Here is a 24,319-nt window from a genome sequence, read left to right as displayed (position 1 = left end):
TCTGAATCCAGAAGTCACCATATTGAATTTCAAGATGGCGTCTGACAACGATTTTTGGCATCTACGTGTCAGTCATTCCGTTCTGAAAATACCCAAATTTTAGGGTATTTGAAGCTTTTTCTCAAAACGGAAGCCGCCCTCTTGGATTTCAAAATGGCATCGGTCATCGATTTCCGGCTTCTAGACGTTATGCTGATTCTTAAAAAAAAAAATAAGGATATTTGATAGAGTTTCCTACTTTTTCTGATATCGGAAGCTGCTATCTTGCTATCTATCATCCTCTAGACGTCATCTCGATTCCAAAAATACCGATAGTGAAGGGGAATTTAACAGTATTTCCCTTTTCTTCTAAAAACGGAAGTCACCATCTTCGATTTCAAAATGGCGTCGGTGATCGATTTCTGGTCTCTAGACGACACCCTGATTCCAAAAATACCCATATTGATGGATCGACATAAGTATTTCCCACTTTTTTTTTCTGAAATCCGGAAGCCGCCATCTTGCACATCAAAATGTCGTCAGATATCAATTTCCGGCCACTAGACGTCATCCCGATTCTAAAAATACTAATATTGATGGGTCGGCATCAGCATTTCCCCGAGCATTTCCCACTTTTTCTGAAATTGGAAGCCACCATATTGGATTTCAAAATGGCATCAGTCATCGATTTCCGGCCTCTAGACGCCATTCCGATTCCAAAAATACCTATATTGATAGGCATTTGACAATATTTCCCACTTTTTCTGAAATCGTAAGCAGCCATCCTGGATTTCTAAACAAACCACCCGACAATGATTAATTTGACATCCACGTGCACCGATCTTTGCGCATACGCGTAAATGAACCGAGTGAACAATCAGTAATAGTCAGAAAAACTCCGCGAATTTGTATCGAACAGCTTCGCATCAATGCGAAAGCAAGTTCATTTGACAATGAAAGACGAAATGAACACATGAGTCAAGCCAAAACAAATAGCATGAAAACTGATCGAAAGAGGTTCTGTTGATGTTGAAGGGGATCTGCTCGAAGAAAGTGAAAGTGATGGTTGACAGCTTCGTCGTCGCTTGACGATTTTCGATTGAAAGTGACTATTTTGGGGCCTGTTTACAACAATCCAACGCCTACGAGATTGTGTCGAAGGTGTGCCGATGAATGTGCCCAAGCTGTGCCGAATGTAATTTCACACAATGTACTGAGTGACTTACCCCTTGAGTTAATTCCTAATATTAAGCCAATATGAACATACACACGCACGTAGGACTGTCAATTCTTTAAATTTAGTCCATTTGCTAAATACCCTAATAAAAATAACCATAAAAGATAACTTAACGACGTGTTCGGAGTATCATCCAACCCATTTGTGGGATAGTTTACCCATCTGGGATACAGTACAGTACGTTTATGGTATTTGTTTATTAGGGTATTCACTTAAATTTGACGATTCGAACATAAATTAAGACGTTCGAAAATCCCTCTGTTGTTGATCGGTCGATTTTCGAAAAGGTGTATGTCAAAATTGATTCCTTGTCTGTTGTAGCATGTGATTTTCACATGTCACCAAATCATCAAAACAAAACAAAGGGTCAACGAACAATTACATCAGCACGTTGGAATTGTTCGTTGCCCTGCAAAAGTCTTTCGTTGCAATTTCTCACGCGAAAACAAAAGTATCAATTTCCACTGTCAATAATCGCAGGCTGTTTTCAACTAGCACGGAGCGTCACAACGCTGACTAAGTACTCTCTCACAATAACTCTTTCTCTCAATTAACTTGGACCCCTCTATCGAGGATTAATCGGTGATTGGTTAATAAAGTAAATAATGACTTCAAGTAGGTATCTCAGGAAAACGAGGGTTAGAATAAGTCAGCAGAAGGCAATAAACGACATTTGATAATCAACCGAGAAGGTGTGAAGCTCGTCATCCGAAATGCCGGTGAAAACTAAAGATTGTAAATTGGCTCACTACTTGACTAGCCTATTGGCCCCAAGTACATCTCTAAGCGTCCCCATTCTAGTCGAAACTCTAGTACTTCACTATGTTTGTTTTGATTCGCTATGAAAGTAACTCTAAGACCAAAAGGTCCCCAAGAAACGTGCTCAACTTTTTGGCTCAGCTCTGGTACTCTCTTCGGTCCCAAGCTAATCTATGCACCCCTCGAAACATAACAAAATCCACGAACCCCTCATTTTATCTGTCAAACTTTCATAGCAAATCAAAACAAACATAGTTTAGTAGTAAAATTTCAATTAGAATGGGGTACGTTAAGCGATTTACTTGGGACCAATAGGCTAGTCAAGTAGTGAGCCAATTTACAATCTTTAGTTTTCACCGGCAAAAGCGGCATTGTACTAAAACACTTTTTTTTTTAACCTGAGAAGTGCTCAACATTTTCAGTTGTATTTTTTGTAATTTTAAGTTAATCAAAACCTTCAAGACGTGAACCAAATAATCATCCAAGGTCGTAGTATGTAATCAGAACCATGCATCCGGACATATTTCGGGTACCCCCGGGGAACTGGCCAAATTCTTCTTGAACCAACACCCACATGCGACACATCAAATTGTATAATAATTCAAAAATATGATCATTGGTGGCCATATTAAGTACTGAAGACCACGTTGGCCAGATCCGAACATGTTCAAGTGAAACTTGAACCTACATCTTCATGTGACACACCAAACAATATGAGAATTCATAAATATGATCATTGGTGACCATATCCAGTACTCAAGTGCACACTGGCCATACATGTTCCGGGTGGAACTTCTCTGGAAATTCTCTTCAGAACTACTCTGAAGTTCTCCTTAGAACTACTGTCAATATCTCCTAAGAAATAATTTGACACTCTCCACAAAAATACTCTGAGGTTCTCATCAGAATCTCCTGAGAACTACTTTGAAGTTCCCGTCAGAACTACTTTGAGCTTTTCTTTAGAACTACTCTGAACTTCTTCTCAGAACTAATTTCTCGTCAGAACTACTTTGAAGTTCTCCTAAAAACTACTCTAGATCTTCGATGAAGTTTTCAACATTTTCCTGAAATGTACGAAGTTGTTCGAAAATCTCACCGAATATTCTCTTGAAGATCTTTAAACTTTCGCGCTAGTCAGGACTTCCCTAAAGATATCTTAACTCCCCCAGAAGTTCTTTTAACTTCTCAATAAATTAGAGCCCCTTGGATATTTTTACAAGATTTCAGATTGATTAATTATTCAGAAGACCTTCTACGGATCTTTCAGAGATTATTCAAATAACAAATAACTCAAAACTGCGATCAAAATAATCCCGTTTACGTGTTTTGTTTACGTACAGTATGCAGCGGAAGAGGAAAAATACATACATTGTGGGTAGGAACTGTGTACAAATGTGTATGCCAAGCATGAATTCGGCAGCGGTACAGCGGTAGCACGATTTTAGTACATTGCACGTTTGCCTTTACTGTGAGAGTTACGTTCGAAAAGAGCCCGTCGTTGGCGGTCATGCCAGTAAAATACACAGTTCAATGGAATGGAAAAGATGCACCAGATCAAGGAAACTGTTCGAGCCGTTCACAAACGCCGCGAATGAAGAAAATGGTTGGACAGTGTATCACCTAGCCGCAGCTTGCTGAGATGCACGAATAAGCAACGTACCGCTACACGAACGTCGTAACCAGTGCTGTAAATTTTCATATCATTCGATTGAAGATGAACCAATGCAACCATTCAATCAATTCTATGTAAACGAATTCTCACATGACCATAATTTGAAGAGCCGCTTTCTCATACGAAGCTCATTGTCACTGTCAATTGAGTCACTCACTATCATTTGATATACGACAGTGGAGTATAATATAAATCCAATGTAAGGCTAATTTAAGGTCGATTTCGACCCAATGTCGTGTTGTTGTCGGGTCAATTTTGGGTTTATGTCGGGTCAACATCGGGTTGGGGTTTTTTAGAAGTCAGGTTGGTGTCGGAATGTCGACCAGAGCTCCGTTTATGTGTAGGTTACACTCAATTGGGTTCTTTAAGGGTATTGAGGTAAATGCATATTCGTAATCTTCATTAAAAATGGAACCCAAACCCAAAATTTCATCAATTTTGGCACACTGGAACTATTTTAAATAAGTACGATTACATTTGCATAAATCACCTTATTAGCGCCCCTCGGTGTCACTTTGTATGGGAGCGAGCTGTCAGTTTGTCAGTTTAGTGTCAAACAGTGAAGTTATTATTTTGCTTTAAATCTTGATTTAAAAATCAAGATGAAAGTGTGTGGGTTCGAAAAAAATATCGCTGTGCTCAGAAAACGAAGCTCTTTCAGATGATATATAAAACCGATATATTTTTCAAAATTAAAGAACCCAATTGAATGATATATAGCGTTTCTCAAATGAGAAAGATCCATGCCTTCGTCAAATGACTAAGCAACTGATATCAACCATTCGGAGGAGGTCCCCTTTGATAGAGAATAGCTACTGTTCTCATTTTCGTCAAAAATGTTCAAATGATTTTGAGAATTTACAGCACTGGTCGTAGCCAAACGAGAAGAAACCAGAAGGTCCCGAAGAAACGTGCTCAACTTTTTGGCTCATCTCCAAGGAATCAAAAATATCTCCAAATGACAAAATGACAAGCGATCAACGAACCGAATAATAACGCTATGTCAGAAGTGGAAAGTAATAATGATATAATCTTCTTCCTTCTTTTTCATGACAAGCAGCCCGTGCGACACAACTCACTCGGGGCGGTAGAAGGAAACGAGAAAATTGTTGGCAAGCTGCTTCACGAAGTAAAGCCGAAGGTGATACACGTGGGTTCATGAGAATTTTTTTTGTTATGTCTTTTCTCGATTCATATCAAGCTATGCCCTCATCCGTGTATATTGCAACAAAGCAGGCAAGCAATATATCATTATCCTTCTACCACTCGGATCGAGCTATTTTACAGAGCGAGTTTGTCATGGTAGTCGCAGCAACGGTTTTGTCTGTATCGTTGGTTGCTTTATGTCTTTGGATTCGCTGCTCATCTCTGAAACCCTCTTCGGTCCCAAGCTAATCGATGTACCCCTCGAAACATAGGAAAATACACGTACCCCTCATTTTATCTGTCAAAATCACAGTCATTGTAACGAATCAAAACAAACATAGTTTAGTAGTAGACTGTTGACTAGAATAGGGTACGTTAATCGATTTGCTGGGGACCAATAGGCTAGTCAAGTAGTGAGCACCGCACCGTGTTCACCAGTTCGATGCTAAAGGGGCGGTTCTGGTTTTTGAGTACCGGGTTTCGTGTTCACAAGGATGATGTTCTGAATTCAAGAACAGATCCGGTGCTGTTGTAGTTTATGTGCGGTGCATATTATTCAGAATTGCCAGTGATGGCAGGTAATTAAACAGCATTTGTATTTGATGCATAAATTTATGCAATGTCAAGTCAAAATAGCGGTTTTTGAATACAGAAAAACTGGGAGTTCAAATGAAGTATTATGCGATGTGGGCATTCCCAGAATCGAGGTGACGTAAAGAGACCGAAAATTATGATCGACGCCATCTTGAAATTCAGCATGGCGACTTTCGGTTATTGAAAAACTCGGAAATACTGCCAAATATCTAATATCAATGTTCCATTTCGCTTTACTGCACTCCATATGGCGTTTGAGATATTTTTAGCTAGCGGGTTCAAATTAAAAAGTGTTCAGATTAAAAACGGTCAGATTAACGGGGGTCCACGGTATAATATTTTTACCAAATGAATCTTACATCAAATCTGAATCAAATGGTGTGATAATAATTCAAATTCATTTAAAAACGGCCATGTTATAAGCGATTAAAACCTGACACTATTTCGTCACACAATTTTTTGGCCAATGTGGTCAATGCTCTTTCAAATCTAAAGAAAGCCTATTGATGAAAAACCATGAAGAAAAAGCTGATGCGGCAAGGCTTGTTTTGGTGTAAAAATGCTATTTTTCTTTGCAACAAGTTCCCTCGGGGGCATCTTGGTGGTTCAGAGAGCGGCTTATGTGGTCAATATCCACTTCGAATCTATCGAAATCCTATTGATGAAAAACCATGAACAAAAAGCTGCGGCAAGGCATGTTTTGGTGCGATACTTCCATGAACAGTGACGAGTGGCCGAAACAAACAAGGAACTGTGGCAAACGTACCATCTGCAACCCAATACTTTGCCTGTCCAAGACGTCGCAAGTTATTGCCACCGATGTCAGCAATCAACAGACGGTCCCCATTATCATCCTTCTGGAATTCATCGCGTAGATTATGCCTAACGTCCGTTATGCCTATCGTACATTATTCCTCCGTATGCTTATCGTCCATATGCCTAACGTCCTTATGTCTAACGACCGTATGCCTAACGTCGTGTACCTCTATCGGACTTAGTTTCCGTGCTACAATGAGTGGTAGACAATTATCATCATATCATATCAATCCATTTAACAAAATAAACCACTATCTCTGGAGTGTCTTGAGATCGAGGGGGTTGGGGGGTACAGTGAAAAATTTAGAGCAATCTAGAGTTACTCTACTCTCTTGCTCTCTGAGCGATTCTTTCTCTCATTGTTAGTGGATTTTTTCCAAAAGGTCTTATTTATTTCTTGATAAAAATTCGGGTTTAAGGTTCGCTTAAGGCTTTTTGAAATCTTCACCTCGTTTGTTTTGAAAGGGATGAACAGGTTTCACTGTTGTTGACTTAACCTGTCTTGAATACTAAAATCCGAATCAAACATCGGGATACAGAATAAAGTTGCGTCATCATCGGAGTCATACTCAGGTTGCAGCTCCACCCGCATAAGCGCGAACCAAAACTTGACCTTACCGAAAATGGTTAAAAATTGTTTATAATCCCTGCGAAACTTTAACTGAAATAGTAATGGAACGTTACACGAACGTTTGTGTGATAAAGTTTTAACCTTATGTATTATGGTTCTTTGGAAGTGAACCTTTCAAATAATGAGTTATTAAGAACCATTACTATTCAAAATAGTTGTTTTCTCCATTCATTTTCGGAGAGAGAACTATATTAGAAACTTTTCACTTAAGGTTTGAGAACTTTAATGGTAATGGTTAAAGTAGCCAGTAAGGTCCATTAGTGGTTTTGTAACATCGATCAACTTTATGTGGAATATACCGTGAATTGGTTGCCTGTAAATTACTGATTAACAATTCGCGATACATTCCACGTAAAGTTGACCGATAATACTAAACTATTAATGGACCTTACAAACTACCATAACCATTACCATTAAAGTTCTCAAACTATAAGAAAAAAGGTTATAATACAGTCCTCTCTCCGAAAATGTATGGAGAAAACGAGGGGGACGACTCTATCTACGCTGCAGGAAAGATTGTGTTGTGCTGTGGCTAGCTGATCGCACGCTGAGTAGATAGAAAGAAGATTGATGACGATTCTGAAGATTTCCTGCAAAAAATTGATGCGCGATGTAAGAAGATGCGAGAAATGCAAGAAGATTTTTCGAAGATTGATTCGCTAGTGTGGGATTTTTTGAGCATCCAAAATTGAGATTTAGATGTGTCACCCCCCTCGGGAGAAAACAACTATTTTGAATGGCAATGGTTCTTAACAACCCATTATCTGGTAAGGTTCACTTCCAAAAAACCATAATACATAAGGTTAAAACTTTATCACACAAACGTTCATGTTAAGTTCCACAACCATTTCAGTTAAAGTTTAGCATTTTAACCATTTTCGGTAAGGTCAAGTAATGGTTCGCATTTATGCGGGCAAGGGAAAGCGGACAGTAAGTTATAAAACAAACCAGAAAATTGATTGTAAATAATCTCTGCCTTTTTCTCGGCCTACTTATATTCCTGTATAAGAAAATCGAACTTTGACTATATGTTTAGTATTACTTCTGCGTGAAGTCAACGATTTACATAGTTGAAGATGCTATTTCGAATAACAGACTGAAGTGGTAGTTTTTATACGATAGATGCCAGTGGTAGCGGGGGGGGGGGGGCACCCCTCACCATCCCTCTCCAAAGGGGGAGTTTGGTAAAGAGAGATGATCAAACCGATTTGTACCTTCCTTAAAAGTTGTCCTAGCTCGCTATCTACTTTCTATATGCAATTTTCACACTGCCGTAATCTAAACGGAACTATCAATTCTATACTTTCATCTTCTCCTCATCTATCGTATAAAAATTACCACTTCAGTCTGTTATTCTAAATAGCATCTTCAACTAGGAAAATCGAAGTTTTTTGTTAGCATTTCTACAGTTCAGTACACAACATCCAAATAATACATGGTTGACCGTTTTAGCGTGCGGACCAATAAATGATTCGAAAAATTTCTTTGACCGGCCGTTTTGAAAATCGAGTTATTTGTAATGATTTTTACCGGATATGCGGAACATTCCTTCACGATTGGTAGCTATCAAGCGGTGCTATAGAATGGTATCGGTAACCGATTTGTTTACATTTTGATTATGGGCCGTTTTAAAACGTTACGCGAGATGTGCCTTGTTCTTTATTTTTCCCAGAGCAGATCAGAGCAAATCAGAGTTACTCTGAGTAACTCTCAGCAAAAGAGACACTCGCATTAAAGCCGTCCTCGCCCTTGCTTGAGATATTGGTCTGGATTTTCTCCAGATAATAGAAGAACTAGCACGGACTAGTTATACTATTTTTTACAAAAATCGGCCAGGGAAAACCATGGCAGGAAAGAGTTAAAACATGAACAGTTCTTTTGCGGTTTACCGTTTTCATTTTTTTGAGGCTATACATGTACTTCCACTTCGAATTTTCAATTACACCAATCTCGGAAATCAGTGCCCATTTCATTTGAAATTGCTACTTCATGTGTATGCTAATAAGGATGTCCCAGCGAATCACCTTAAACGCAAAATTAACAATCAACCTCTATGTGCAAAGGCAGTAGGCAGAATCAAGGCTTGTTTAAATTAGACGGACTTTATTAAAAAATCGACCCGATTTAAATTAGCCTTATGTGATTTTGATTGTTGTATTTAACTGCCTTTTGTTAGTTCTGCATTCAGAATTATAGGCCATAAAATCGAAAAAAAAAATGCCTTCCGCAAGCGTTTGCCTGTTCTTAACGTAGTGTTCTTTGACGAACTTTCAGTTATTCATTTAAAGTATTCTATGCCAACCAATCAATGCATGATTTGTTTTTATATTAAGGCAAGATACCTCTAAGAAGCCTCAATGATGAGGTCCGACAAAGCCGCCGAGGTCTCTAATAGTTCTTTTTTCCTGACGAACTTTCAAATGTTAATGAGAATCATATTGATTGTCAAAATCAAGTTCAAACAATTTGTATAGACAAATCAAGCTTTCAGTGTGACCTTCATTGCTCCGTCCAAAGACAGGAAAGCCAGTTCTATAAAAGTTTTTGTTCCGTCGCAAGCATAACTAACGCAGCAATTACGACCTTTAATAAATTACATATTTGAACGTTTTACGGTGGTGTTCTGCTACTACCATCCGCCTAGTGCTATTTACTACTCATGAAACAAGTGAACGGCTTGCACCTGAAGATCGTAAATCTTCTCGCTGTACACCGAAAACTACGACGATGGCAGTAAAAGCACTCAACCTCGAGTGCGATGGTACTTCAGACTAAAAAACCGAGTTCCTGCTTGACCGGTCGGTCCTCACCCGGCTTTTTGTTCGTTAATCAATCGAGAAGACACAAGCCGAAGATCACCACCTTCGAATTTGTGGGTTTTTTTTAAATCCATGTTGGTACCGCGACGAATTGGGATGGGTTCTTGTGGCAACAAATGATAATTATCACAGCGTTTGTTCTTCCAAAAAAAAAAAAAGACCCCCCCCCCCCACAGCGTGTGGGGTACAGAACAATTGAACCGAAATTTGCCGGTCAATATTGGCTTTTTATGATGCCTGCTGATGGTGAATAAATAACCTTCATTACTCTGTTCCGCGTATGAATGATGACTGAAGGAGGCTGTGTGGCGCAGCAGCGCTGCGGTTGCAGTGCGTGTAGGAAGTAATAATCGCGGATTTTTTTTGCCGTATTGACGTCAATGGCATTGTGTTGGACAATTTGTAAATCAATAAATTAACTTGCCACTTGTTCTGAAGCCTAATATTGACGCTCTTGTGCCGTGAGTCGGGAGCTTATCAAAGCAATTAGACGTTTTTCCCCACTTACCATGCACGCTCCCTGGTTATTGTTGGCCAGGTCCCCGTTGGACAGCTTGCCGTTCTGGTACAGGTGATGTCCGTTGGCGAGGGAGCCGTTCGACGCACTTCCACCATTCAAGGCATCGTACTTGGTGGCTTGCAGCAGCTTGTTTTCGGCGGCCAGCCTCAGTGCTTTCCGTTTGCTGTAGGCTTGCTTGTAGAAATCGGAGAACAGGAACAGGAACATGACGCCGTGCAGGCCGATCCACACCATGAAGCCCTTCGGGTAGTTGCACTCGGTGAACAGCAGCTGGAACTGGTGAGTGAAGATGGCCACGAATTGCAGCTGCAATGGGTAGGTTGATTAGAGGGCGGTCTAATTATGTGGGTAGACTACTAACGGCCCAGGGCAATCAAGGATCTTACCATTTGGAATGCGGTGAGGTACTTCTTCCACCAGATGTACTTCTGGTACTTTGGTCCTAGGGCAGCTACCATGTAGTAGAAATACATAACAATATGTACAAACGAGTTGAGCATGGCGAAGAATGTGCTGTGACCACCTGGAATGGGACGACGAAAACTAAATATTAGTAATTCTCACGACCAGAAGGTTCGAGATGCTTGGACCGCTTGGACGGGGTAAATGGATTTAATGAATTCGATTGAATTTTGACATCTACAGACGGGCAGCGACAGGCAGACAGACGACGGAGAGACTGCAAATAATTATTCGCATTAATTAGTGCACGCTCCCGTTCCAGAGGCGTACCCACAATTTGCACTTCAGCGAGTGAGTACTGTAGAGCGCTACTGCGTCGTAATCGCCTATTATCGCTTTTTTGGGTAGAAAACATAAAACACCGTGCATAAATTGATATTACGTTTGCTTCGATACGTTACTTGAAAAGCTACAATTGTTCTCGAACAAATTAAGCACTCCAAGCGAATCCACTTTTCCTGCCTTTTCCAGGTTAAATAGCGAAGAAATAAACAAATTTTGGATTTTACTTCTCAGAATGAATCGAAGGAAATCGATTCTGCATTTTTTGGCCATCAGATGTCACTACTGTTGTTTGTGGCGACATGCGTTGTTATTTATGCGTAAACTGTTTTCCGTTAATTGTTCACAGAGGACAGTGTAAAAGCATGTCTGGTCACGGGAAAAAAAATCCGTTCCGAAATTCGTCAACCTCAAGTCACGAATTTCGGATCACGTCAATTTTCCGTTTACAAAAGTACACCATGCGTTAGGTTGCTCTAGGAACCATCAAAGGCAACAAATGTCATAGAAACATGAACCCTGTTCTGGAAATCATGATGTTTGTGCTTGATATTGTGAACCTGTTCTCAAAAACGGAAACATGGTTAATAGACTGTATTTGACAATGGATATTTATTGGTTTACCTTTAACATCACATCAGCGCTTTTTATTAATCACAGGAAATCAAAAAAATCTCTCGTCGGAGTCCATACAGTGAGCATGCGATTTTCTCTTTTGCTAATAACTCGCTAGATTTAACGTTTCTCGGTGCGTTTGCTGTTGCTTTTGATAGCCAATACAACCTGTTACAACTCTGCATTGGAAAAATTCAAGAAAATTGTTTCGCTTAGCTGTAGCAATGCAAAGTGAAAATCGATGAAGAGAATCGATCATCGCGTATACGCCCTTATGGGGGGTTTACATCCGTGCGGATTAGCTAGCGCTAGTGTATTAGCAAACTAGCACGAATTTCAGTTGCTCCTGAAATCTCATGCTGGTAGACGCTGATGCCCTGTTTACATTATGCTGGTGAGCTTTTTTGCTAGCCACAGGCTCATTAGCGCTAGTGAAATAGCATACGTGTGAACACCCCATTATGCATGCTCACTGTCGAATTCACGTATAAAACTCGGTGAATCTTCTCGCTGCGATAGGAAAAGGGGTGGAAACCGACACTCATGTGCGGATGAAGGCCGTGGTGCTCCGCAAGAAGTCGGCGTAGTGCAGTTGCTGCTGCGTCTTGGAGTGACCAGTTTTGACACTTGGAATCCTTTAATGTCCTACTTGGCCCGTCTCGTGAATGTGAATCCAGACCAGGGCCCAACAAAGTCACTTTCAATCGATAATCGTTAAGCGACGACGATGCTGTCAACCATCACTTTCAATTGAAAGTCATTCTGTATTCTCTTCGAGCAGATGCTCTTCAACATCAACAGAACCACTTTCGATCAGTTTTCAAGCTGTTTGTATAGTTTTGACTAGTGTTCATTTCGTCTTTCATTGTCAAATAAACTTACTTGCGCAACAGCTTCGCTTCATCGATCCAAATTCACGCAGTTTTTCTGACTTTTGTTGATTGTTCATTCGGTTAATTTAAACGCATGCTCATAGATCTGTGCACGTGAATGTAAAATTTATCATTCTCGGGCGGTTTGTTTACCCATCAATATGGGTATTTTTGGAATCGGAGTGACGTCTAGAGACCGGAAATCGATGACCGACGCCATTTTGAAATCCAAGATGACGACTTCTGATTCCAGAAAAAGTGTGAAATACTGACAGCGATTTATCAATATGGGTATTTTTGGAATCGGGGTGACGTCTGAAGAACGAAAATCGATATGCGACACAATTTCAAAATCCAAGATGACGGCTTCCACTTCAAAAAAGATGATGACGTCTAGAGGCTGAAAATCGATATCCGACGTCATTTTTAAATCCAAGATGACGGCTTTCGATAACAGAAAAAGTGGGAAATACTCAGAGTTGGTTGGAAATGCTAACACATGAAGCTTTAGTGTGATAATTTATTAGCTAGAGAATGATCTTTAGAAGAGGGTAGGTGTCAGAAAAAGTGGTGAAATACTGTCAAATACCCATTAATAATGGTATTTAAGGAATCGGCATGTCATCTAGAGGCCGGAAATGGATGTCTGACGCCATTTTGAAATCCATGATGGCGGCTTCCGATTTAAGAAAAAATAGGAAATACTGTCAAATACCCATCAATATGGGTAGTTTTTCAATCGGGGTGACTAGAGATTGGAAATAGATTTGCGACGCCATTTGGAATCCAAGATGGTGGCTTCCAGTTTTAGAAAAAGTGGGAAATACTAACAAATACCCATCAATATGGGTATTTTTGGAATCGGGATGTCGTTTAGAGAATGAAAGTCGATGTCCGATGCCATTTTTAAATTCTTGAAATTTTGAAAAAATGGAAAATTCTATCAAATATGCAGTTTTTTTTATAGAATCAGAGTAATGTCTAGAGCTGGAAATCAATATCCGATGCTTTTGTGAAATTCAAGATGGCGGCTTCTGATTTGAGAAAAAGTGTCAATACCCTAAAATATGGGAATTTTCAGAACGTAGATGCCGAAAAACTATGTCAGACGCCATATTTAAAACCAAGATGGCGACTTCTGGTTTCAGAAAAAGTGGGAAATACTGTCAAATACCCATCAATGTGGGTATTATCAAAATCCCAGAAACCAATGTTTGACGCCATGTTAAAAGCTAAGATGGCGACTTTTGTTCTGAAATAGTGTGAAATTCTGTCAAATACCGATCAATGTGGGTATTTTAGGAATCGGGGTGACATAAAGATGGCGGCTTCCGATTTTAAGAAAAGTGTCAAATACCCTACAAATGGCGTCGAATATCGATTTTCTGCATGCACGCGTCGTCCCAGCTCCGAAAATACCAATATCTTAGGATATTTGACATTTTTTCTGAGCCCGATGGTCGGCATATTGGATTCCAAAATGGCTTCAGACATCAATTTTCGGCACCTTCGCGTCGTCCCACGTTCCGAAAATACCCATATTGTAGGGTATTTGAGACTTTTCCTTAGCCCGATGGCCGCCATCTTGGATACGTTAATTTAATTTTCGTTTAATGTAAAATAACATTTTATTACTACATAATCCAGATGGCATCCCTATCGGCAACCGATATTTTGTGGATACTATATATCGATGCCTGACGACGCGACGCGTCACAAGTCGAATGATCCCCGAATTGAAGCGAAAGTGGAAAAAACTAAGGAAGCAGATTTCAAGTCATTCATTGCGTCAATTGAAACAATTCTTTGTTTCAAATTAAATGAACTGATGCACTTGACGAACGAAACAAGCGATAGTCAAGTCATGTTTGACAGGAGGAATGTTCATCGTGACTCGGTAACAAGGAACACAAATGACTTACACGAAAATGATATTGCTCGAAATGAAGTGATTCTGCGGAGAGTTCATTTTGTTTCCTTTGTTTCGAAAATGCAGAACTCTGATTCAGACAACTCAACACTCTCCACTTTGCTAGGCGAGTTGCCGATGTTGTCTTGCTGCAATCCACATGCAATTTCAGGCCATCACCGCTACAAGTGCCCGTAAACCGGACGATTCATCGCCGCACAAGTGGGTGACCAAAAACAATAAACAACTACTAGAAATGACAGCTGCAGCTCTGCTCGTGATCCAAGTTCACAGATGCAGGTACACTGATAAATTAAACTATTCCCATTTTGATGATTAAAAATTAATACTCTCTTTCTAAAAAATAATCATCTGATATTAAACCCAGTTTAATCATGATTGATTAGATTGAAAATTATCTTTTTTGAATAAATTTTAATCATATTTTATTCTATTTTAATAATTTTTGATTGAATTTTAATCGTTTTGATTAGATATTTATATTCAAAAGAATAAAATTAAATACTGGAAAGATTATTTCGAATTTAATCATGCATGACTACTGCCGAAGTAATCATGGCTCGGACTCAATAAGGGGCTATTCATTAACTACGTAGACGTTTTTTTTTATTTCTTGCCCACCCCCTCGCCCTGCGTAGACAATTGCCCATACAAAATTTTAAAAATTTGTATGGGCCGTGGATTATTGTCACCCCCCCCCCCTGTCTACGTAGTTTATGAACAGCCCCTAAGGTGAAGCGTGAATCTGCATACTTTTTAAGCTTTCTTGATTTTATTTATTTTTGAGCGTACGAAATCGCGTGAACTAATGTCGTTTTCGTTTTTGCAGTGTAGCTACCAGGGTTCTGCATTTTCGAAACAAAGATAAGGAAATGAACTCTCCGCAGAATCGCTTCCAAGGTAACTACATATAGGTGTTCTAATGTGTCTAATTCATAATTCAGCCATGTTGGATTTCTGTACGGGACAGCGACCGAGTTTGTTTACAATTTGCTCTAAAACCGCACTTTCCCCCCCCCCCGCGACCTCCTCGCCTATATAGTGAAAAAGCTGTATCACCATTTATGTGCCCACCATGATCGCTTCATTTCAAGCAATTGGCGTTGACGGCACCGCCGGAAAATCGTCTCTTCTAACAAAGATTAACAGTGTCTTATGGGAATTTTCAGTGGAGTGAAAGGATAGCATGAAGTCCGCCATGTTTCACGCACACGGTGACGTTTGCTTGTGGATTTTACCATTGAAGTAAAGAGCTACAGAGTCGCCGTCAACGCCAATATCATTTTCGTGTAAGTCATCGTGTTTCTTGTTATCGAGTCACGATGATCATTCGTCTTTTCAAACATGACTGGACTATCAGTTGTTTCGTTCGTCGAGTGCTTCAGTTCACTTCATTTGAAGCAAAGACTTGTTTCAATTGACGCAATGAATGACTCGAAAACTGCTTCCTTCGTTTTTTTTTTCACTTTCACTTCAATTCGACTTGTCACGACCTGACGACGCAGGCTAGTATCCGGATAGTATCCGCACAATATAGGTTGCCGATAGGGATGGCACCCAGGTTACATGTAGTAAAAATATATTATTTAATATTAAACGAAAATTAAATTAACAAGGCCATACTGGACTCCAAGATGGCGGCCATCGGGGTCAGGGAAAGTCTCAAATACCCCACAATATGGGTATTTTCGGAACGAGGACGACACGAAGGTGCGGAAAATCGATATTCGACGTTAGTTTTGGAATCCAAAATGGCGGCCATCGGGTTTCAGAAAAAAGTGTCAAATATCCTACAATAGGATATTTTCGGAACGGGGATGCCGCGTAGATGGCAAAAATCGATATCCGACGATATGTTGGAATCCAATATGGTGGCCATCAGGATTCAGAAAGTGTCAAATATCCTACAATATGGGTATTTTCGGAACGGAGGCGACGTGTAGATGCCGATAATCGATATTCGATGCCATTTTGAAACCCAATATGGCGGCCATCAAGTTTCCTAAAACGTGTCAAATACCTTAAGATACTGGTATTTCCGACCGAAAATCGATATCCGATGCTATATTGGACTCCAATATGGCGGCCATAGGGTTTCAGAAAAGGTGTCAAATACCCTACAATATGGTTTTTTTTTCAGAACAGGGACAACGCGTAGATTCCGGAAATCGATATCAGATACCACTTTGGAATCCAATATGGCGGCCATCAGGGTTCAGAAAGTGTCACATATATCCTTCAATTTGGGTATTTTCGGAATGGGGTTAACGTGTAGATGCCGAAAATCGATATTCGATGCCATTTTGAAACCCAATATGGCGGCCATCGTGTCTTTGGGTATTTTCGGAACGGAGACCACGCGTAGATGCTGAAAATCGATATATGATGCCATTTGTAGGCTAATTTACACTTCTTCTAAAATTGGAAGCTGCCATCTTGAATTTCAAGATGGCATCGCAAATCTATTTCTGGCTTCTAGATGTCAGCCCGATTACAAAAAAAAAAACCCACATTGATCGGTATTGGACAGTATTTCACAGTTTTTTCCGAACAAAAGCCGCCATCTTGAGTTGAAAGACGGCGTGACATCAATTTTCGGCGACGGATATTGATTTCCGGCTTCTAGACGTTACCCTGATTCTAAAAAAACCGTTTGTATGGGTATTTGATAGAATTTACAACTTTTTCTTAAACCGGAAGATTTCAAAGTGGCGTCGGATATTGATTTCCAATATCCAGACTTCACCCCTATTCCAAGAATACCCATATTGATGGGAAGGCATTTCCCATTTTTTTTCTGAAATAGTAATCCGCCATATTGGATTTAAAAATGGCGTCGGATATCAATTTTCGGCCTCTAGACGCCATCACGATTCTAAAAATACCTATATTGATCACATATCAATTTTCGATCTGTAGACTTCATACCGATTACAGAAATACCAATACAGGGCGGCCTCGATTATCCGGAGTCTTGAAAAAAAATTTCACTCCGGATAGTCGAGCCATGAAAAAAATTTTTTTTTTGGTCTTATGTTCTCACTTAATGCTTTTAGTGGTTTCATTGAACGCTATTGAAGGATTATAGAATCGGACCACTGGTTTTGTAGATATGGCCGGAACAAGTTCCGGCATTTATGGGTCATGAGGCTAAATTTGACTTGAAAGGAACAAGACCCATTAAGCGACACATCGTATTAAATCAAAATTGATACCAAGATCAATGGTGACAAAAATTAAGTACCTTGGACCATATTGGCTACTTCCGGGCAAGTTCCGGGTGCCTCCGGAAAAGTGGCGAGAACCAGACTTGAATAATAACCTATCATGCGACACATCAGATTATATCAAAATTCAATAACCAGATCAATGGTGGAAAAAATTAAGTACCTTGGACCATATTGGCCACTTCCGGACAAGTTCCAGGTGCCCCGGGAAAGTGACCAGAAACGAACTTGGATAATAACCTATCATGAGGCACATTAAAATACATCAAAATTCGATAAGAAGATCAATGGAATTGAACCCATGGACCATCCACTTGAGAAGCGAACGTGTAGCCAACCACGCCATGGGAAGAAGAGAAAAATCGTAGTCTCGCGACTCTCACGAGTGTGTAGAGACAAAGTTGAGCTTGGCTAAAAATCACGGCTACCGTGAAGGCACCATATTTGACGCGGTTCCTAACTTGACGCACTCGATCAATTTCATTTTCCATTAACGTTTTTGAAATGATAACATTGCAAATATTAGTTCCAGTGCTCTAGGGATGATAGTGTTACAATTCAACTGATGGTTGCTGATAAAGCGACTGCAGGCGAAAATGAAGACGAGAATGCGGAATTCGATGTCATGTCTGATGCTGACATAGACTGTTCTTAACATGGTTCACATTTTTATGAAGGAGAAAGCGTGACGAACACCACTCTGGATGAAACTGCAAACATTTCTACAGCAGATGACAACCAAGATGAGGAGTACGAACCAGTTCCAGATCAATCAGCGCTGAACAGTATTGACGCTATCATCACATGGGCTGAGGAAAACCAATTGCCGGTGGAACGGCAGTTTTTACTTCGTGAAATCAGGGGAAATATTCTTGATAAAATAGTCAATAAGGACTGATTTATGATCAAATTTGCAATTCTCTTTGTTTTTACTGAATCACTTTACTGATGAACTACTGTTTTTATTGAAATGATGAATAAATGAATTGAACTACAAAATACGATAAGAAAATTGATTTAAATTTTAAGGTATGAAGCCACCAAAAGACCAATTCTCACGATGTAATAAAATGTAATTTTCGCATATACAATAGCTCGAGATTCTGAGCAGATAGAAGTTACTGTCTTCGGCAAACTTGTTCAGGGTGGACAGTAGTTCAGAATTTTCTCACTATACGACACTAGTATAAACGTGAAATTCTCATATAAAATATCTTGAGATCCTGACCAGATAGAAAGTTACTGTCTTAAGCAAAGCTGTTCAGGAGATCATAGCTTTTTTGCTGATTAACAGTAATTCAAAATCTTCTCACTAGGTAGTGCTCGTAAACATGATAAGTTCTCGCATGTGATACATCGCTAGATCCTGACGAGATAAAGAATAAATGTCTTTGGCAAAGTTTTTCAGGAAGTCAAGATCTTTTCGTTGGTGGACAGTTGTTCAAAATTTTCTCCCTACTCGGTGCTAGTATACACATGCAATTCTCGCATATACAATAGCTCGAGATCCTGAGCAGATGGAAAGTTACTGTTTTCGGCAAACTTGTTCAGGGGGTCAAGACTTTTTGGCTGGTGGACAGTAGCCTAGAAATTTTTCATCACATGGCGCTAGTAAACGTGTACAATTCTCGCGTATGCTTAGCTCGAGATTCTGAACAGGTAGAAAATTACTGTCTTCGAAAAAGTTGTCCATGAGGTCAATGTCTATTGCTTGGTGCACAATAGTTCAGAATTTTCACACTACGTGGCGCTAGTATACACGCGAAATTCTCACATGTAAAATATCTCGAGATTCTGATCAGATAGATTTCTCTAGTGGACAGTAGTTCAAAATTTTCTCACTACGTAGCGCTAGAATACACGTGAAATTCTCGCATGTGGTTTGTTTCGAGATCCTGTCCAGATAGAAAGTTACTGTCTTCGACAAATTTGTTCAGGAGGTCAAAGCATTTTTGGCTGGTAAACAGTAGTTAAGAATTTTCTCAGCTTCAATGTAAAAGTAAGTTCATTTGACAATGAAAGAAGTAATGAATACGAGTCAAGCCAAAACAAACAGCATGAAAACCGATCGGAAGTGGTTCTGTTAATGTTGACGGGGATCTGCTCGAAGAGAAGATAGAATGACTTTCGATTGAAAGTGACTTTGTGGGGCCCCTAGCTACACCGGTGTTACACCGCCGTACACCGACAACATTCAGGGTGTAGCAATCGGTTGCACTTTTGTTTACAAGCAAACGATGATGAGCGGTGTAGTGTAGTAAAAACGAAAACGACATAAGTTCATGGATTTGGGATTAGATTCTTGAAAATCGTTGCTACGTGATAACGTTTTCGGGAACAAAGTCATGAATAATTCATGTGAACTAGCAGTTCAGGTTGTCATGATATTTGTTCCCGAAGGTCAAAATACGCAGAGAACATTTCACAGGTATTTTGATCAATTGAAGGTCTTTAGAGTAATGCCTGATCAACCGAATTTCTTGCAAGAATGTCTTATGGTGGTAAGCTCCAACCGGTATTATCCTCGGATTAAATCCCGATCAAGAATGTCCGGCTGGTTTGATGTTGACATCAGAGTTAATCAACATAACTCTGAGCAAACATTTTTCAGATCATACAAACAGGGACGGTATTAAAAGTTAATCCGAGTTGGAGCTTACCGCCATTAGAGGCATGATTTGATTTATTGAATTATGAATGGCTGAAATATCAGGTATTTGATCAATTCCAGGTCTTTGGAATAATTCCTGACCAACCGACTGTCTTGCAAGATTATCCTAGAGACTTTACTTGAGCTGTTGAACAATTAGAGATATTCGGGATAATTGCAAATCAACCAAAAGAATTGCCAAAATAACAAGGGAACATGATGCAGATATTTGATTAATTGATTATTTTTTCAAAAAATCAGCAAACATCAGAAATATTCATAGATTGTGCAAAAATTTCGGCTCCCAACACACTTTTTGTCGTTCTCCTATTCACCACCAGAGGTTAAATCGATCGCTTGGTTTCTATTAAAAATGAGTATTATTTATGGGCATCACTTATTAGGGACAATGAACCAAGTTTGCGCTGGAATTCAGCCACTTTGACTAACGCCTAATTTTTCAAAATGGCGTACAGAACCCATTCGATTTTAGCAACAAGTCCAAAAATTTAGAATTCCCAAATCGACCGTCCCAAAATCGAACGGCTTTATGTTGAAATTTAATTTACGATTTCCTTGATTTTGCGCCACCGTGAGTCATCGTTATAACATGAACGTTATTATTAATATTTTTTTTTAAATTCATGGGTTTCGTCAAAGTCACGGAAGCAGGCGCGTCGTGTACTGAGATGCATACCCGTGTGGCAGTGGCTACAGAATTAATTCACTAGGTGGCGCTAGAGTGAAAATAAACTTCATCTATAGATATCTCAAGATTGAGACCAGATAGGAGATTCCCGTTTTGAGCAAAGTTGTTTGATTGGACGAGACTCATTTAGTAGTACCTAGTATAGTTGGGAACTAACTCACTAGGCGGCACCATAGTACAAATAAACTTCATCTATAGATATCTCAGTATGGAGACCAGATAGAAGCTTCGTTTCTTCGGCAAAGTTGTTCAATTGGACGAAGGTCATTCAGTAGTGATTAGTTCAGTTGGGAAATGATTCACTAGGTGGCACAAGAGTGTAAATAAACTTCTTCTATTGATACCTCAAGTGAGTTACTATGGAGTAGCTGTGAGTAACTATCCACTGTTGACGAAAGTGAGTGGATTTTCACTCACTTTTGTGTAAAATTGAACGAGCGTGCATGAAACTTTGCATACTTCTAGATAGAGCTGGAATTAGGGCGTAACAGCCTTTGTAAACAATGACTTCCATCGGTGAGTTCTAGGACTTCAAGGCACGGCTACACAATCCAACATGTCCATCGGGTAGGGAAAGTCTTCCCCTACTCGATGGTGATGTCGATTTGCCAGCGAGTGTCATGACTTTCGAGAAATCATCGAAATCGTCACTGTTTACAAAAGCTGTTACGCCCTAATTCCAGCTCTAGCTAGACGCTAGGGGCAATGAACCAAGTAAGAGCTGAAATTCAAAAATAGGACCTAGATTATTTAATACTCTAGTAACCTCAAGTCCGTGCTCTGTCACAATGGTTCATTGCGATTAATCAACACTCAAAGGGGTAAAATATAAAATTTGGGGTAAATTTGAAAGAAAGGGAACTTGGAGTGTAGAGCGCACTGCCCACTGGATGATTTTGAAGCCTGGCCAAGTGAGTGGGGTATGGGTTTATTTGATTGAACGTCATTTCCAATGTATATATTGATACATTCAAACCATTGGCATTTGAGATAAGACAGAGATAGAAGGCGGAGGGCCCGCTTCGGAGGAGCGTAACCCATGTTATGGCATGCATTTATTAAATAGTTCAGATAGGCTAGAAATGACAGGTTTATAGTGAGAGAATGTACCATATTGGGAAAGCATAATTTTCATAGGGTTCAAAGCGGCTGAGCTGTTCGTTTGTAGTTTGACCTTCCTTCAAAACCAATTTGGCTCTAGAACAATTTTAAACTTGTTCTGCATTATTCACATGTTGCAATTATTGAAAAGAGCTCGATATAAGATAGCCACAGAGAACAGACGTTGAGGCTCCAAAATTTCTCTAAAAACTTGTGTCAAGATTCCTATTCGACTTAAGCGCCACTAACGCAACGGCGACTCTTCCACTTAAAAACCCTCTTTGACAACATGATGGCGCTGGCGTTGCAAAACTTACACTAAATACTAAGTGCTGGTAGCGCCAAGTGGCAATTTTCAGCAGGTAATTTATCGGTACTAGCGCCAAATTGGTCGAAAGTGATAAATTTATAGAGGGAATCAGGAGATGCTAGCGCTACGTAACGGCAACGTTTCCACTTAACTTTACACAAGTTTCTGAACGAACTTGGACGTCTGGTCTCTGTGAGATAGCTTAATACAATTAAATAGAAATGCCAAAAACTTATCGAGTAGTTTAGCTGTTCTGATTTCGGTACAGTTTGTTGTGATTGAGTGTCGGAGTTTGTGAGTAAGCTGAAGGATGTCTCGCTGGATACGCCCAAGACTGGTGGCCGTGAACGGTTCCTAGGGAAAGCACTAGATGCGACCCTCATCCCAGATGACCATGGCAATACAGGAAGTATTACAACAAAGGTAATTGCTATTAGATATTTTGAAAACAGTGACAGATAGCGGACATGAAGAACCAGTGGAGGTGCCGGACAAAGGTGTTTATCCTAGACAAATGGTAAGTTACATATTCGCTGTTGTCGTTGTCGTAGGCGCCGTCGTAGTCGCTGTCGTAATAGCCGTCGTAGTCGTAGGCAGTACCGTTAGTATATTTAAAATTAACCATCAACCGAAAAAATATGGATTATCGCGTATTTCTGTTGTTCATTACATGCAAAGTGAAATTCGAGAACGTAATTTCATTTGAATAGCTTGTTTAATCAGGTCTTAAACAATCTTCACGTCGGTCATAGCTTGTTGTGATTGCCTGAACCATGCGCAGTGAAAGTGGATTTTAATGAAGGCCTAAGTACTCTTTCGTAGCTTTTAGTTTTAGGATTTCAAAGATCGTCGGTTGCAGTGGCTTGCTTACTGAGCAGAAAAACGCGGTCCCAGGTCCTTTCATATTAAAAATGTATTGTAAGATCGCTTGTTTATCGTGCATTGTGTAAAACTTTTCGTTGCCGTCGGTGCCGGGTTTGAATAGTTATAAAAACTTGAGTAACGCTATAATGTGATATGAGGGGCTCGGCGGCCTTAGAGCAACCGGTTTTGGTTACTGAGCAGAACATCATGAGTCTAATCTCAAGCCCATCCACATTCAAGATTCGTCAATCGTTTTATTTGTTAAAATGACTACATGGTAATAACAGCAACTCGATAATTAAAAAGGAGCTCGTCTGCCTAGTGGCAAACGTTTTTGCTTACTGAGCAGAAGACCGTGGGTTCAATCCCAAGCTCCTTCGCGTTATATGATTGTTAGGACATCAATTCAGCTTATCGTTTACCAAGACGAACCCTGCTGCAAACCCAATCCTCGTGGAAGTGCAGAGGTGTTCTCGGCTTCCATCAAAGCGAGTGTCACGTCAACACTTTCCTACCCCTTCCTTTCTTAACCTGTGTTCGGGCGCGGCCGGCGCTGGTATTGCCAAGTTTTAGATCACCAGTTTTTACACATTGAGGATGATTACTAGTCCCAAGCATCGTCTATTGGTTCTCTGTGTAATTACAGCTGGTCTGGCAATAACAGTAGCAACCGTGGGCGGTCAATCATGCTCATGCTAATATTCGTACAATCCTTTCTCGACTGCCGTGGTGCGATCATTATGCCATCGGGCATCCTTATGATATTTAATTTAAATTCTTCAATAAGAACACAATTCCATGACTTCCAGATCTTTCGTTTGCTTTTTCCAAAATTCCTCACTTGACATCAATGAAAAACGCATTCTGACGGATAGGCAGGCTTTATGCATTCTATGAATACCGCAACTTTACACCATTCAATGAATAAATCATTTTTATACTAAGTTCGTATTCTCTCCCTTTATACCGACCTATGCGTCGGGCAGGAGAGTTGCGATTTAGTGTAACTTTTAATCTATTTAGATTTGAAAATCTTTTGAGTGCAGACGTCATTTCGTTTTTGAAAAATTAAGCGTTAGTCGAAATGGCCAGATTCCGGCACAAACGTGGTGCATTGCCCCTAG

At 39.9% G+C, this 24,319-nt stretch overlaps 1 protein-coding gene across 1 annotated transcript in view; it reads right to left on the bottom strand.

The window, feature by feature from the left end:
- LOC135698618 (very long chain fatty acid elongase AAEL008004) overlaps positions 1 to 24,319 on the bottom strand; it is a 56,214-nt gene that overhangs the window by 6,242 nt on the left and 25,653 nt on the right. The window contains exons 5-6 of the mRNA XM_065218677.1: positions 10,560 to 10,696; positions 10,162 to 10,479 (exon numbers count right to left, since the gene is read on the bottom strand). Of these exons, the coding sequence (XP_065074749.1) occupies positions 10,162 to 10,479; positions 10,560 to 10,696 (455 nt within the window). The remainder of the gene's footprint in view (positions 1 to 10,161; positions 10,480 to 10,559; positions 10,697 to 24,319) is intronic.

The sequence above is a fragment of the Ochlerotatus camptorhynchus genome, unplaced genomic scaffold (genome assembly GCF_037179485.1).
Source record: "Ochlerotatus camptorhynchus isolate MF236.1 unplaced genomic scaffold, CSIRO-AGI_Acam_v1.1 ptg000091l, whole genome shotgun sequence".
Taxonomy (NCBI): domain Eukaryota; kingdom Metazoa; phylum Arthropoda; class Insecta; order Diptera; family Culicidae; genus Ochlerotatus; species Ochlerotatus camptorhynchus.
Note: the sequence above shows the minus strand (reverse complement) of the source record. Positions and strands in the feature narration are given on the sequence as shown.